The sequence below is a fragment of the Penicillium cataractarum genome (assembly GCF_028827025.1).
Source record: "Penicillium cataractarum strain IBT 29864 chromosome Unknown utg000002l, whole genome shotgun sequence".
Taxonomy (NCBI): Eukaryota; Fungi; Ascomycota; class Eurotiomycetes; order Eurotiales; family Aspergillaceae; genus Penicillium; species Penicillium cataractarum.
Window position 1 is genome coordinate 667580 of NW_026622738.1, and position 14610 is coordinate 682189.

General features: G+C 51.2%; 6 protein-coding genes across 6 annotated transcripts; 4 read left to right on the forward strand and 2 right to left on the reverse strand.

Annotated features, from left to right (window-relative positions):
• Nucleotides 1-112: 112 nt before the first annotated feature.
• acoA (aconitate hydratase ACO1) lies at nt 113-2751 on the reverse strand (the record flags this gene model as incomplete). The annotated part of the gene is made up of 3 exons (XM_056695230.1): nt 113-2422; nt 2565-2582; nt 2716-2751. The coding sequence occupies 3 exons, from the start codon at nt 2749-2751 to the stop codon at nt 113-115; spliced, it is 2364 nt and encodes a 787-aa protein (XP_056557442.1).
• A 1193-nt stretch (nt 2752-3944) lies between these two features.
• Nucleotides 3945-4434, forward strand: N7496_002300 (putative C2H2 finger domain protein; the record flags this gene model as incomplete). The annotated part of the gene is made up of 3 exons (XM_056695231.1): nt 3945-3985; nt 4059-4238; nt 4317-4434. The coding sequence occupies 3 exons, from the start codon at nt 3945-3947 to the stop codon at nt 4432-4434; spliced, it is 339 nt and encodes a 112-aa protein (XP_056557443.1).
• A 451-nt stretch (nt 4435-4885) lies between these two features.
• N7496_002301 (uncharacterized protein) lies at nt 4886-6010 on the reverse strand (the record flags this gene model as incomplete). Its single annotated transcript, XM_056695232.1, has 4 exons — nt 4886-4960; nt 5025-5367; nt 5432-5771; nt 5848-6010. 4 exons carry the CDS (start codon nt 6008-6010, stop codon nt 4886-4888), a joined length of 921 nt encoding a protein of 306 aa, XP_056557444.1.
• Nucleotides 6011-6272: 262 nt separating this feature from the next.
• On the forward strand, nt 6273-8828 carry N7496_002302 (DNA-dependent ATPase RAD54; the record flags this gene model as incomplete). The annotated part of the gene is made up of 3 exons (XM_056695233.1): nt 6273-6962; nt 7021-7104; nt 7158-8828. 3 exons carry the CDS (start codon nt 6273-6275, stop codon nt 8826-8828), a joined length of 2445 nt encoding a protein of 814 aa, XP_056557445.1.
• A 971-nt stretch (nt 8829-9799) lies between these two features.
• Nucleotides 9800-13110, forward strand: N7496_002303 (VAC14 family protein; the record flags this gene model as incomplete). The annotated part of the gene is made up of 10 exons (XM_056695234.1): nt 9800-9867; nt 9933-10095; nt 10159-10329; nt 10388-11078; nt 11133-11905; nt 11959-12063; nt 12115-12233; nt 12284-12363; nt 12416-12575; nt 12663-13110. 10 exons carry the CDS (start codon nt 9800-9802, stop codon nt 13108-13110), a joined length of 2778 nt encoding a protein of 925 aa, XP_056557446.1.
• Nucleotides 13111-13622: 512 nt separating this feature from the next.
• On the forward strand, nt 13623-14440 carry N7496_002304 (Protein VAC14; the record flags this gene model as incomplete). Its single annotated transcript, XM_056695235.1, has 3 exons — nt 13623-14186; nt 14244-14347; nt 14407-14440. 3 exons carry the CDS (start codon nt 13623-13625, stop codon nt 14438-14440), a joined length of 702 nt encoding a protein of 233 aa, XP_056557447.1.
• Nucleotides 14441-14610: the final 170 nt, after the last annotated feature.

The window sequence follows — 14610 nt, forward strand, 5'->3', positions numbered from 1 at the left end:
ACAGGGCTATCATATAGATTGATAGCCAAACCCTTGAAGAACGTCAAAAAGCAAGGCAACGAAAGAACACACATCAACTTATAGGGGAATTTCCAAAAGAGAAATCCTCCATTTAGTTGTTGCCGGACTTGCGGGCCATGGTGTTCAGGGCAGAACCGTCGAGGAACCACTCAATCTGGGACTCGTTGAAGGTGTGGCTGAGGGAGATGTCGAAGGTGTTGCTGCCATCGGCGGGGTGGACACGGAGGGTCATGGGCTTGCCAACGGCGAGCTCAGTGCACATCAGGTCGACCTTGTCCTCGGGGCGGATCTTCTCGTAGTCGGCGGGGTCGGAGAAGGTCAGGGGCAGCATACCCTGCTTCTTCAGGTTGGTCTCGTGGATACGAGCGAAGGAGCGGGTGATGACGGCCAGACCACCGAGGTGACGGGGCTCCAGAGCGGCGTGCTCACGGGAAGAACCCTCACCGTAGTTCCAGTCACCAATGACAACCCACTTGATGCCGCGGGCCTTGTAGTCACGGGCAGTGGCGGGGACGGCATCGTACTTGCCGGTGAAGGCGTTCTTGACCTTGTTGGCCTCGCCGTTCTCCTCGTTGATGGCACCGATCAGCATGTTGTTGGAGATGTTGTCCAAGTGGCCACGGTACTTCAACCAGGGACCGGCCATGGAGATGTGGTCAGTGGTGGTCTTGCCCTGGCACTTGATCAGGATGGGGATGTTCTCGGCGTTCTTGCCGTCCCACTTGGAGAAACCGGCAAGGACCTGGAGACGGTCACTGGTGGGGGAGACAGCGACGTTGACGGTGCTGCGGTCGGCAGGGGGAGCCTGGTAGGTGTCCTGGCCGGGGTCGTAGCCACGCTCAGGAAGACCGTCACCGGAGGGAGCCTTGAGCATGAACTCGTTGCCGTTGGCATCCTTCAGCTTGTCGGTGAGGGGGTTGAAGTTGAGGGTACCGGCAACGGTCATGGCGACGACGATGTCGGGGGAGGCAACGAAGGCGTGGGTAGCGGGGTTGGCGTCGTTACGGCCAGTGAAGTTACGGTTGTAGGAAGAGATGATGGAGTTGGCCTCACCCTTCTTGACGTCCTTACGGTCCCACTGACCAATGCAGGGGCCGCAGGCGTTGGCAAGGATGACACCGCCGTACTCCTCCATGGTGGCCATCTGGCCGTCACGCTCGATGGTGGCGCGAATCTGCTCGGAACCGGGGGTGATGGTGAACAGAGACTTGGACTTGAGACCGTGGTCGAGAGCATCGCGGGCGATGGAAGCGGCACGGGACATATCCTCGTAGGAGGAGTTGGTGCAAGAGCCGATCAGACCGACCTTGAGCTCCTCGGGCCACTTGTTGGTCTTGACAGCCTCCTTGAACTGGGAGATGGGGGTGGCAAGATCGGGGGTGAAGGGACCGTTGATGTAGGGCTCGAGCTCAGACAGGTTGATCTCAACCAGCTGGTCGTACTCGGCACCCTCGTCCTCACGGAGCTGAGCGGCGTACTCACGAGAGAAGTCACCAATGTGCTGACGCTTGGTGGCCTTCAGGTAGTCGTACATGCGGTCGTTGAAGGGGAACATGGAGGTGGTAGCACCAATCTCGGCACCCATGTTACAGATGGTACCCATACCAGTGCAGGACAAGGAGTTGACACCGGGACCGTGGTACTCAATGATAGCACCAGTACCACCCTTGACGGTCAGGAGACCGGCAACCTTCAGGATGATATCCTTGGGGGTGGTCCAGCCAGACATCTGGCCAGTGAGGCGGACACCAATGACCTTGGGGGCCTTCAGCTCCCCAGGGAGACCGGCCATAACGTCGACGGCGTCAGCACCACCGACACCGATGGCGGCCATACCGAGACCACCGGCGTTGGGGGTGTGAGAGTCAGTACCGATCATCAGACCACCGGGGAAAGCGTAGTTCTCCATGACGATCTGGTGAATGATACCGGAACCGGGCTTCCAGAAACCAATGTTGTACTTGGCGGTAGCGGAAGCAAGGAATTCGTAGACTTCCTTGTTGATGTCGTTGGCACGGGCAAGATCCTTCTCACCACCAACCTGGGCCTCAATCAAGTGGTCACAGTGAACAGTGGTGGGGGTCTGGACGGAGGGCATGCCAGCGGACATGAACTGGAGGATAGCCATCTGAGCAGTGGCGTCCTGGCAAGCAACACGGTCGGGGCGGAGCTTGAGGTAGGAGGTACCACGCTCAATGTCCTGGCCGTGGGGGTCGTCAAGGTGAGAGTACAGGACCTTCTCGGCGTAGGTGAGAGGGCGCTGCAGACGAGCACGGACAATCTCGAGGTTCTCGGACATCTTCTTGTAGTTGATGTAGTTGCCCTTCTCGTGGATGGTCATCTCGACCTTCTTGTCGAGGGGGTCATTGTTGATGGTAGCGAAGGCCCGAGATCCGTTGAGCTAGAAAGAAAAAAAGATAGTCATGTTAGTTGATGTCATATGCAGTCTTTTTCGTCATGCTACGGCTGTTTCTGCAGTGCGCAGTAGAGCTGCCCAGCGGACGATTCTTCGCGATGCGAAAAATTCATGGGTCGCTGCTTACAAGACGGAACTTAGGGGCCTGCGAAGAAAACGATCATGTTAGTTTCAATGCGATTTTTACGAGGTTTGAGACTCGATAGGGCTTGCAAATGAGCAATGCACAGTAGAGGCATCGCCCTCTGCAAGCCGAGGATGCAGGGCTGAGAGCTTACCAGCGCACCGGCACGCGCAAGCCGAGTGGAGATCATGATGGATAGCTTTCTCTAAAACGAGACAGCACAACGCATCCAAAGTAAGCAACCACCTTCACCTGTGGAAGCAACAAAGAGTGGAGAGTGGGAAGGGAAGAGAAGGAGAAGAAAAAGGGAAGCTTGGTGGTTTTGAGTGGGCGAGAGAATTCGACTGGGACCGAAGAGCCGTAACCGCTGTTACCATGGCGATACGCTCATACGGTACCGTTACATACCGACCTCCGCATGCAACGCAACTGGGAAGAGGCTGGGGGATTGGTGGAGCGAGATCTGGGTTTTTGATCAGGCTCAATGCAGCTTATAATTGGGATAGTTTTTTCAGTTATGTGGTATAACTACTACTGAAAGGCCTCATCTCGAGTCTCCTCATTGTATTGAAGCTCCTAGTCTGCTATATTGATCCTCTTCACCATGTGAAGACCAGCAGGGCACCCCGGGGAGGCCGTAATGGCAATACACGGCATGTGACGGGGTCAAGGGCTGCCACCAATCACGGAGTTTGTAATTACAGGCTGGGGGGACACCTGGTCAGGAAAAGCAATATTCGGGCCAAAGGCAAAAGAAAGAAGCACGGTCAATGCGGGCTTGATTCTCAGACAAAGTACATGGTACTCTCGGCTTGTACCCCATTTATCCTTTATCCGCAAGCCCTCGACCTCGATACCCTCGCATGTGGGCTTGAACGGGGCATTGTCCCCATCTGCTCCCCGAATGGCCATTGGATTTTGGTTCTACTGATTCCAACATAAACAAGCTATTAGCTAGATAATAATGTCAACTTTTCCATGTTTTTGCCTCCTTGTAATCAACTAGTTTTGCACAGGCCAGTGGCCGCAACAAGCCCCGGAGCAACATGCCGCGATGCAAACGTCATAAAATACCAAAGTTACCAAGCTTACGGAGCCCCGTAAAGCCGGTGACGAAACCGAACGAGCCGAGGCGTGCCGACTCCTTCTCCCGCCCGCTGCGGCCAAGTGGTCGGCCGCCAATCAGACCCGAGGCGTTTCGAACGCTCTCACGGCCCACAAACCGGTGCGGAAATTTCAATCCAAAACCTCTGCTGTTGCTCGTACCCCCGTGCTCCACTCTACCCGACCATTACTCCGGAATCGGCGATAACGGCTTTTTTTTTCTTTGTCTTCATTCTTTTGATACTAGCTGCGCGGAACGAAAGCCGAGCCTAACACAAGATGGGTGCCCTTCGAAGAGTCAAGACCAAGCGTCGCACTAGGTACAGTTCTTCAACTGCATTTTGAGGCCCATGAAGGCCATGAAGGAGGGGGTGGTGCTAACCATCTGCGCAGAGACTACGACCAGATCCTGGCCGACATCGATTCTCCTCGCCATCTCTCGCAGTACAAGGAAACCAAGGATGCAGAGGATCTGCCAGGTCTAGGACAGCATTATTGCATGGAATGCTCCAAATGGTTTGAGAGCGAGTACAACCTGAAGGCGCACACCAAGGGCAAGAACCACAAGCGCAGGTTAGTCGTTAAAACTCAGTCCGCCCGTCCAACTTTTTTCAGAACGACCTCGCTGACCACCCAATGCTATACTTGCAGACTCCGCATCCTGCGCGAAGAGCCTCACAGCCAAAAGATCGCCGAAGCCGCCGTTGGATTGGGTGTCGCAGACAATGTCAAGCGAACGGAGGACGACAATGTTGAAATGAAAGACTGAGCTGGACTCCGACTTGCCACAACAGATACCCCTCAGGAAGACCCGCCACTTCTCTGGCTATCTTCCAGCTTGGACTACTTGGATCCAAGCATTTCAAAAGTCCCAAAAAAGTATGCACGTCGATAATGTTACGATTCTCATGTCTACAACGCGCGACTCTGCTTTTCCTGCATGTTCGGTGGAGACTCACGTGAGGCATTTTTATATTGCCGATTCTCGGCGGTCTTCCGCTCAGCCGGTCTGCGGGCCCACGGATTGGAATCGCCGGTCCTCGCTGGTCCCCCACGGACTACGGCATCAGGGTGAAATTTATCCCCCTTACGAGCAATCCTCCGCAGTAATTCCAATAGAAATCCCTCAATACCAAATAAAGTCTAACCGTAATCGGGTTTTCGGTCTATGTTCATTGCTTGGCTCCTCCCACGCTCTGGTTTCGTTACTCCGTACACATCTATATACGTTCAGTGACTGGCACGGGTACACTCGCATTGTTGAAGCTCTTCATCAGCCATTCGTAGCAAGCCCACTATACTCCTGTTAGCTTTTAATTGTTTCAATAATGCTGCAGAAAACTTTGGGAAAGATCCTACCTGAACAGCGTTCACAATAAACGCTCGAATGCTGCAGATCCCGAGGCCCCGATAAAAGGCACCCATGCCCTCGGCCCGGTAGACCTCTCGGGCCATCTGAAAGGAATTCAGTGTCGCCCGAGGCTGCCGTAGAAGACTTTGGTTCTCGCTGGCTACATGTGTGAAAGAATGGTCATGCATCGTCTGTGCCTGTAATCGCGTCTTGACCATATCCAGAGGAAAGACCGATCCCCAGGTGACAATGCCAGCAATGCCACCGCAGAGGAGAATCTTCATAGCAGCCTGATGAGGCGTTTCATTCTCAATTGTCATAAAGCGTTTGCAAAGTTCATATGACCAGAAACTGGAAATTGATAGAGGGTCAGCGATTATATATATTGCGGGGGGAAGAGGGCTCATCTTCATACTAGAAACCATAACCAATTGAATCTCGTGCACTCGTAATTGCTCCCCCATAGTACAAGCCCCTCCACCCTCGATTGTGATATATATCTTTAGCAACCGTCCAGGACGAGACCTCTGGACGTGAGTCCAGCTGCGCCCTGCACTTGATGAACTCTGTCGGAGATGAAATAGTCCAGCTGGCAAGACCGCCTGCAGCGCCAGCAATCCAGATCTTGTATAATGGCACACCGTCCGGGTTAGTGGGGTCTGTAATGCTGCTGTCCATGGCCATCAAAGACCGATTGTAGGCCACGAATAGCAGCGCATTGAGAGCTCCATATCCCAAAATTGGAGCAGCCGCACCTATTACCGCAATTAACACAACTGTTCAATAACTTGTAATAAACGAGAAGAAAAATCATATGAAAACCACACAAACCTCGTACGAGCGAACTCGCTTTCTCGAAGCGGCTTAGTTGTGATTGGGCAGATGCATCTCTTGAATGGCCTGCCTGCAGTCGGACCTTGATCACATCCAAGGGATTGCCGATTATAATCCCCAGGGCACCGCTGAGGTAACCAGCCCAGAAATCAGATGACATTTGAGCCTCGATATGTGACGAATGTGTAGTCCCACATGCGAAGCTCCCCCGGTTTCTATGGCGGGGTGACCCGGAGGTCACGTGGGGCCGCGGCACTTTGGTGTTGCAGGCAGACGCGAGGCAGGAACGCGTCGGTGGCAACCACTTCAACAACGACCATTTCCTTTTGTACAGGGGGAGTTTGTACAGTTGCATCTGTTTGAGATCTGGTATCTGACTTAGAATCGCTCAAATGTATGAACTCTTCGCTTGCTAGCTCTCCATGGGCTTCTGCTTACATCTATACAGGTATCGCCCTCGGCCAGCCGCGGCAGACGGCGGTGTCAAGACACCCTTACAGCCAAAATCCGTGAACGCCCTCGATCGCCTTTCAAAACCATTCAAATGTCCGGGTTCTGCGACGCCAACTCGGGCATCAGAAAAGCCAGCAAGAAAGAGACGAAAGGTCAACTATGCAGACGCGGATGGCAGTGTCGAGGACGGCGCGGAGAAGGCATACACAAATGACGACCGACTCGCATTGGCGACCCGAGAAGTGAACAAATTTCCCGTATTTAAGCCTAAGGACACAGACACGACTTTCAGACAAAGGTTCCGGATCCCGCTGGTTAACAAAGATACGGGTGAATACAACGCGGGACGAGCGGCTCCTACTTTGGGCATGCGACAAGGTGCGACCTTCGTGGCCAAGCCACTGCATGACCCTAGTGGAGAATTTGCAATCGTGCTATATGACCCGACCGTCGACGACATCCCCGAAGACCCAAAGCCTAAAGACCCGGAAGAACCTAAAGAACAGGCTGAGGCTAAATTGGATGAGCCTCTGGTACATAAGAGCTTAGCAGATATTCTTGGAATTAAGAAGAAAGTGGAAGGAAGACCAAAGGTGCCTGTTGTTATTGATCCAAGGCTGTCGAAGATTCTTCGACCACATCAAGTGGAGGGAGTCAAGGTATGGGTTATGATTTCTTGTGCCGCTGCAACTAAAAACTGACATGTTGGTTTCACAGTTTCTGTATCGATGTACGACTGGCTTGATTGATAAGAATGCAAATGGTTGCATCATGGCAGATGGTATGGGATTGGGAAAGACGGTATGCACCAGAGAAAGAACTCTACACGAAGACTCTCAACTGACCTTTCCCAGCTGCAATGTATCTCATTGATGTGGACTTTACTCAAACAAGATCCGGAGGCGGGAAGAACAACCATTCAGAAATGTGTGATCGCATGCCCATCGAGTTTGGTCGGCAACTGGGCGAACGAATTGACTAAATGGCTGGGCAAGGATGCCACCACACCCTTTGCCATTGATGGAAAGGCTTCCAAGGCCGAACTTACTTCTCAGATCAAGCAGTGGGCCATTGCATCGGGTCGAAGTGTCGTCAGACCTGTGCTTATTGTATCCTACGAGACCCTTCGCATGTACGTGGATGCGCTCAAGGACACACCGATCGGATTGCTTCTGTGTGATGAGGGCCATCGACTCAAGAATAAGGAAAGTTTGACATGGATGGCTTTGAACAGCCTTAACGTCAGCCGGCGTGTCATTCTTTCCGGTACACCTATCCAGAACGATCTGTCGGAATACTTTGCTCTGCTACACTTCGCCAATCCCAACCTCCTGGGCTCGCAGAATGAATTCCGTAAGAGGTTCGAACTCCCAATTCTCCGAGGCCGAGATGCAGCCGGCACGGAGGAAGACCGAAAACTGGGCGATGAACGACTGCGAGAGCTTTCCGGAATTGTCAACAAATTTATCATCCGTCGAACAAACGACATTCTGTCGAAGTACTTGCCCGTCAAGTACGAGCATGTGGTGTTCTGTAACATGTCACAGTTCCAACTGGATCTCTACAACCATTTCATTCAGAGCCCTGAGATCCGAAGTCTGCTGCGAGGAAAGGGTAGTCAGCCTTTGAAGGCTATCGGTATTTTGAAGAAGCTGTGCAATCACCCGGACCTTCTGAACTTGGCAGAAGATCTTCCGGGCTGTGAATACACATTCCCTGAAGACTTTACACCCCCCGAGGCTCGTGGCCGTGACAGAGACATCAAGAGCTGGTACTCTGGAAAGATGATGGTGCTGGATCGCATGCTTGCACGAATTCGCCAAGACACGAACGATAAGATTGTACTCATCAGCAACTACACCCAGACTCTGGATTTGTTCGAGAGGCTTTGCAGATCGCGTGCCTACGGTTGTCTGCGGCTGGATGGAACGATGAACATCAAGAAGCGAACGAAGCTGGTGGACAAATTCAATGACCCCAATGGCGAGGAGTTTGTCTTCCTTCTCAGCAGCAAGGCCGGTGGATGTGGTCTCAATCTCATTGGTGCCAACCGACTCGTCCTGTTCGATCCAGATTGGAACCCGGCTGCTGATCAACAGGCATTGGCCCGTGTTTGGCGTGACGGACAGAAGAAAGACTGCTTCGTCTACCGATTCATCGCCACGGGATCGATCGAGGAGAAGATTTTCCAGCGTCAATCACACAAACAGTCACTCTCATCCTGTGTGGTTGACTCGGCAGAAGACGTTGAGCGCCACTTCTCTCTCGAGTCTCTCCGAGAGTTGTTCCAATTCAAACCCGAGACTCGCAGCGATACGCACGACACATTCAAGTGCAAGCGTTGTCGCGAGGACGGTACCCAGTTTGTGAAGGCTCCTGCTATGCTCTACGGTGATACAAGTTCCTGGAACCATTTCGTCAACAATGGAGAGAAGGGGCCGTTGGCGAAGATCCAAGATCTGCTTATTCGACAGGAAACTGGCGAAAAGGATGTTTCATCGGTGTTCCAGTACATTAGTCATTGATAGATTTTGATGGTGGTGATTTTTTTGAGGCGAAAGGCGTGTTTATTGGATATTTTCACATGAAGCGATTATCAAATAGAAGGTCTGAGTTCATGAAATACTGCTTCTCCCTTGTCTATACATTCATCAAGTAAGGAATGTGTCTATCAACTCATCTAGCTCGGTTAATATAGCAGGTATGAAGCCTTTGAACAAGACCGACGGAGGGGTTGGTTCTTTAGAGGAGAGTTTGACTGATATATGAGTCACTGCATAAGAAGCTATTCTATGTTAATGCTATATACTATCTACATGCTCTACGAGGCCGTGTTCCTGTTCTTTTCGAGGCCCATATTTTTGATTCGTTTTAGATATCACAAGATATTGTGTCTCTAAACTCAATTTCTTTATCTGAGTATTCTTCAAGCATGCAAGATCCCGTTTCCCCCTCGTTGGTCAGTAAGGAGCCAAGCGAGGGAGCCGCTGGCTGCATGCGTGCCTAACACCGATCGCGCGATTAAATTGGACCGCAATCTGAGTCAATCAGTGATAGAGGCTCTGAAGAACTGCTATATAAGCGGAGAATAACGCCAACAAAAGCATAATTTCAATGATTTCCAAGTCCCATCATTCATGCCCCTTTGTTCGCTAGTTCATGCAAGTATTTCAAGCAGACAGCTGCTGGTGGAACTGATTCTCGGGCCGAGTCCAGGCCCGTTGCTGACATACGTCACACCGCGCTTGGACTCCTCCATCTCCGCGTTGACAACGCATCTTCTCCCCCCACCCTCGAGCCCTTGAGTGCAAACAACAAGGCTTTGCCTGGATAAAAAGAGTCCGGACCGGAGGATTTTACCGATCCGATATCCTTTGAAAGTGGTCCCGGCCCGCGAGCTCGTGAACCAACCCCGATCGACCCGACCCTCCACCATGACCATTGCCTAGCCACAGCTTGAGACAGCTATCTTCTCCGTCCGTTGGAGCTTGGAGCGATGGATCATTCAATACAGCGGTTGCTCAACGACAAGCTCTATGATAAGAGGAAGCAGGGAGCTCTGGAGTACGTTGTTCTGGAATTCCGGGAGTCATGTCAGGCCACCGTGCTAACACGCGACACTGCTTCAGGCTAGAGAAAATCGTTCGAGATGCCGTTTTCAGAGGGGAACAAGAAAAGATTGCGAAGATCGTCGAACAGCTTTGCCACGACTATGCCTACGCTGTGCACCAACCCCATGCTAGAAACGGAGGTCTGATTGGATTGGCGGCTGCCTCGATCGCGCTGGGATCGGTGAGAACTTTGGATATAAACGAAATGCGTTGGAGAGTGTGGGCTGACCTATTGGATCTGTAGGAAGGAGTTGCGCCGTACTTGAAAGAAATCGTTCCACCGGTTCTAGCTTGCTTTACGGACCAAGATGCCCGGGTCCGTTATTATGCTTGCGAGAGCATGTACAACATTGCCAAGGTGGCCAAGGGAGAGGTTCTGCTCTTCTTCAATGAGATATTCGATGCTTTGGCCAAGGTGAGAATAACTCGGGGTTGGCTTTCAAGTTTGAAGCTATGCTGACCTGCGCCTATAGCTTGCTTCTGACTCGGAGCTTTCCGTGAAGAATGGCGCCGAGCTTCTCGATCGACTGGTGAAGGACATTGTAGCCGAATCCGCAGCCTCGTATGTTTCCGTGCTACAGCTGTCGGAAAAGGAGACAGCCGATCCAGACGACGCGCATGAAACGGAACTCCCCACCGCATTCTCCCTCGCCAAGTTCATACCTCTGCTCAAGGAACGAATCCATGTGATCGGGCCATACACTCGCAACTTCCTCGTGTCCTGGTTGACACTCCTTGATACTATTCCTGACCTAGAACTAGTCACCTTTTTACCCGAGTTCCTAGAGGGGCTGATTAAGTTTCTCGGTGGACCACATAAGGATGTCAACGTTGCCACGCAGGGCCTTTTAGACAGGTTCCTGTCGGAGATCAAGAGAATCACTCGTTTGAAGAAAGGAATCGAAGAAAGTCGAAAAGGACAAGGGAGTCGGAGACGCTCCACTGCTAGTGACACCGTGAGCGCCAAGACTGAACAGACACTTGAGACCGCCGGTGCCGATGATGGCGAGAAGGATGACATTGCTGTCGAGGACTCAGCATCGGATTCGCTATTTGATGATGATGCGATCCAAGCTGATGGTGACTGGATTCCGGGGCAAGACGTTCATATCGACTACCCAAAGATCCTGGATATTCTGGTCAGCTTCGTGGACACTTCATTCGGTAAACACACATTCGTATCGGGGTCTACCAGCCACACAACTAACAACAGTATAGAGGAGGAGATGCAATTGACTGCACTTCGCTGGATTGATGCATTCTTTGAAATTAGCCCCGAGGATATTCTCCCGTTCGTGCCGAGACTGTTGACCCAAGTGCTCCCAGCGATGTCTAGCGGTTCGGATTCAGTACGGCAAGCAGCGAACCGAGTCAACAAATCACTGCTTGAATACATATACTCCCTTTCAGATGACGCCCCTGAGGAATACGCGCAAACTCCGTCCAAGGTTCCCTCGACTGCACCCAGCAAAGAGAGCATCGAGAGAAAACCTACAGACATCTCCAACCCCGATTCCAGGAGAGCAACACAAGAGTCTTCCAGGGCTCCGACACCGCGGAGTAGTATCGTCTCAGTGCCATCGCAGCCAGCTGATCTCGACTACGCTGCTGCGGTGAACTCGCTTACGCTGCAATTCTTGAATGAAAATGAAGCCACTCGGGTAGCTGCACTCTCGTGGCTGATCATGTTACACCGGAAAGCCCCGCGGAAAGTGGTTGCATTCAATGACGGGACATTCCCAGCTCTGTTGAAAACCCTCTCGGACCCTGCAGAAGCGGTTGTGACCAAGGATCTGCAACTGTTGTCTCAAATATCGAGAAATAGCGAGGATAACTACTTCACCTCGTTTATGGTGAATCTGCTTCAGCTGTTCTCTACTGATCGACAGCTGCTGGAAGTTCGGGGTAATTTGATTATACGGCAATTATGTCTGAATTTGAGTCCCGAACGTATTTACCGGACTCTGGCAGATTGCCTGGAGAAAGAAGAGGTATGCCACGCCCGTCGAATTTGTCAGGTCTTTGGCTAATAATTTTGGATCAGGATCTCGAATTTGCCAGCATCATGGTGCAGAATTTGAACAACAACCTTATTACTGCACCTGAATTGTCAGATATGAGGAAGCGCTTGAGGAATCTTGACACGAGGGTACGTTGCTAGCGAGGTTATTCTACTTGCAAAAGCTGACACGCTCCTTAGGAGGGACAAATGTTTTTCGTCGCCCTTTTCCGGTCTTGGTGCCACAATGCTGTGTCAACCTTTTCTTTGTGTCTTCTCGCTCAGGCTTACGAGCAGGCTTACAACCTCCTGCAAATATTGTAAGCCGCCCGCCATTGAAACCGTTGATTACCATCTCTAACGTACCTAGTGCCGAGCTTGAAATGACGGTCAATATGCTAATCCAGATCGACAAACTGGTGCAGCTGCTAGAATCTCCCGTGTTTACCTGTACTGTCTTTCTCCCAGTATATTTGATATCCTTGGCTAATACTTTTCTTAGACCTTCGTCTCCAACTCCTCGAACCCGAAAAATACCCCTACCTGTACAAATGCCTCTACGGTGTCCTCATGCTCCTCCCACAGAGCTCCGCCTTTGCCGCCCTTAAAAACCGGCTGAACAGCGTCAGCAACATCGGTTTCCTCCATGGTGGTCCCCGCAGGTATGCAAATGGAATTCTCAATGCCAATGCCAAGACAGGAAGCAGTCCTCCCCAAAACAGACCGCACGTACTCATGAGTCCCAATAGCACGTCCCAAACTGCACCGTCCTTTGACCGCTCCTCCGGTACTCGCGGCAAGAGTCGTGACGATATTCGATGGACCGAACTTCTCGATAAATTCAAGGCTGTGCAAGAGCGAGCACGCCGCGCGCAGGCTGCGCAGCGCCACTCGCTGGATCCGACGGACACATTACAGAACCCTTCGTTGACTGCCGCACTATCTGCGGCTACTGTGGACCGAACGAGAGATCGATCGGGTCTACCTGATGCCCCGCGTGCGGGCATGGTAGCTCCAATCGGCATTGGTATTGGCCAGGTGCCTGGAACCGCCAGCATGGGTGCAAGTGGCAACCGGGGAGCGCTTGACCCTCGAGCCACCAGCTCTACATCTATTCTCGGCTCTGCACATAAACACAAGTCGAGTTTGCCGAATCTGGGGCGACTGGGGATTGGAGGACGCAAGTCTAAGAGATGAAGTGCTGTGAATAGTTCTCTTGTTGATGTACTTAGTAGCCCTTTAGCTCAGTTGGCGGTGGTTTAGCAAAGATACCCATCGTCTTTTCTCCTTGTAGATCTACTGCAATGACTTGTCTTGAAATATTTTTATTTATTCGGAGTACTGATGTATTCTGTAGTTATTAGGTAGTTCTTGTATAAACTTATAAAGCAATTGCTCACCTTTGTCATTCACACTTCCTCACCATCCATTCTTCCTGTTACCTCCATCTTAGCAGAAACATCACATTTCGTAATCATTGACTTGAAGCATACATTTTCTGGCATGAGAATTGTTACAAGAAATTCTAGACTGTCAACATGATCTGGCTCTCGCTCTACGTACTTATTTTCACCTCCTTAGTTTTTGTTCTGCTCGGCACTTTGTTACATCCTTCATACTGGATTTTCCGTTATATCAATAGAGCCTCCTGCCTAACCGATCTTTCCATCTACCACTCTCTCTACCCTTCAAAGAGCCTCTTCCAACCTATGGCACGCCGAATCCATCAAACCCCGCCCTCAAGCCTAACCGCAACACAATGCGTCCTCTCAACCCCAGAACTCGTCTCCGAGATCCTCCACTGGGACGCAGATGGCTACAAAGAACCTGGCTACAAACAACGCATTGGCTATAACAACGACCAAACATTCCCAAAGAATAGGTTCGCAAGCTACGCACGGGTCAACACCCTCTGGTTCCACCAAGCAATGCGATACCTATGGTGGACTCCCTTACCATACTCCAAGCTGCGAACGCTTGAAAGGCTCCCCCTGGAACGCAGACAAGTTTACACAAACTTTGTGGTGGATCTTACCCTTCCGAATTACTTTCAATCTAGTTGCAAGGAGAGTAGGATTCTTGAAAGATTGAAATTTCCTCGTCTGCGCTTTGCAAAGATTGGTATTTGTCCAGGACAGCGATTACTCTCTTTGCCTGGCATTCGGGGGGATGTGCTTCAGGATCTTACGATTGATGTCTGGAATGATGATGTTCGTAGGGGTGGTCCTCTTTCTGATAATAAGATGCAGAAACGATTGGCGATTCGGTTGATGGTTTGTTTCTTGGATATGGAGTCTTGATTGGAATGTGCTGACGACGTTTATCTCTAGAAAACGTTTCCTCGTTTGAAGAAGATCACTATTACTGCGCCGTCAGGAGCACCAGTCAGTCCGGGAGACCTGGCTAGATTCCAAGCGAATTTCACAGGTGTTCAGTTCGTGACTAGAGCTAGAAAGGTATGGTAGGAGACGAGTTGAGACTAAGACTGTTCAGCTCCTGGGGAGTCCAGAGAGAGCCCAATCTCTAGAATTAGAGAGACAGAATTCGTGTTCTTAGAGCGCAGAAAGTAGTCCATCTTGACAGAGAGAAAAGAAATTGATTTGAGTGGCCGCAGCTGTGATTTCATGACGCCCAAAATGTTGTACAAGATGCAAAGTAAACCATTCCAAAAGAAAATAACCTCTAGTGCAGAGAGAG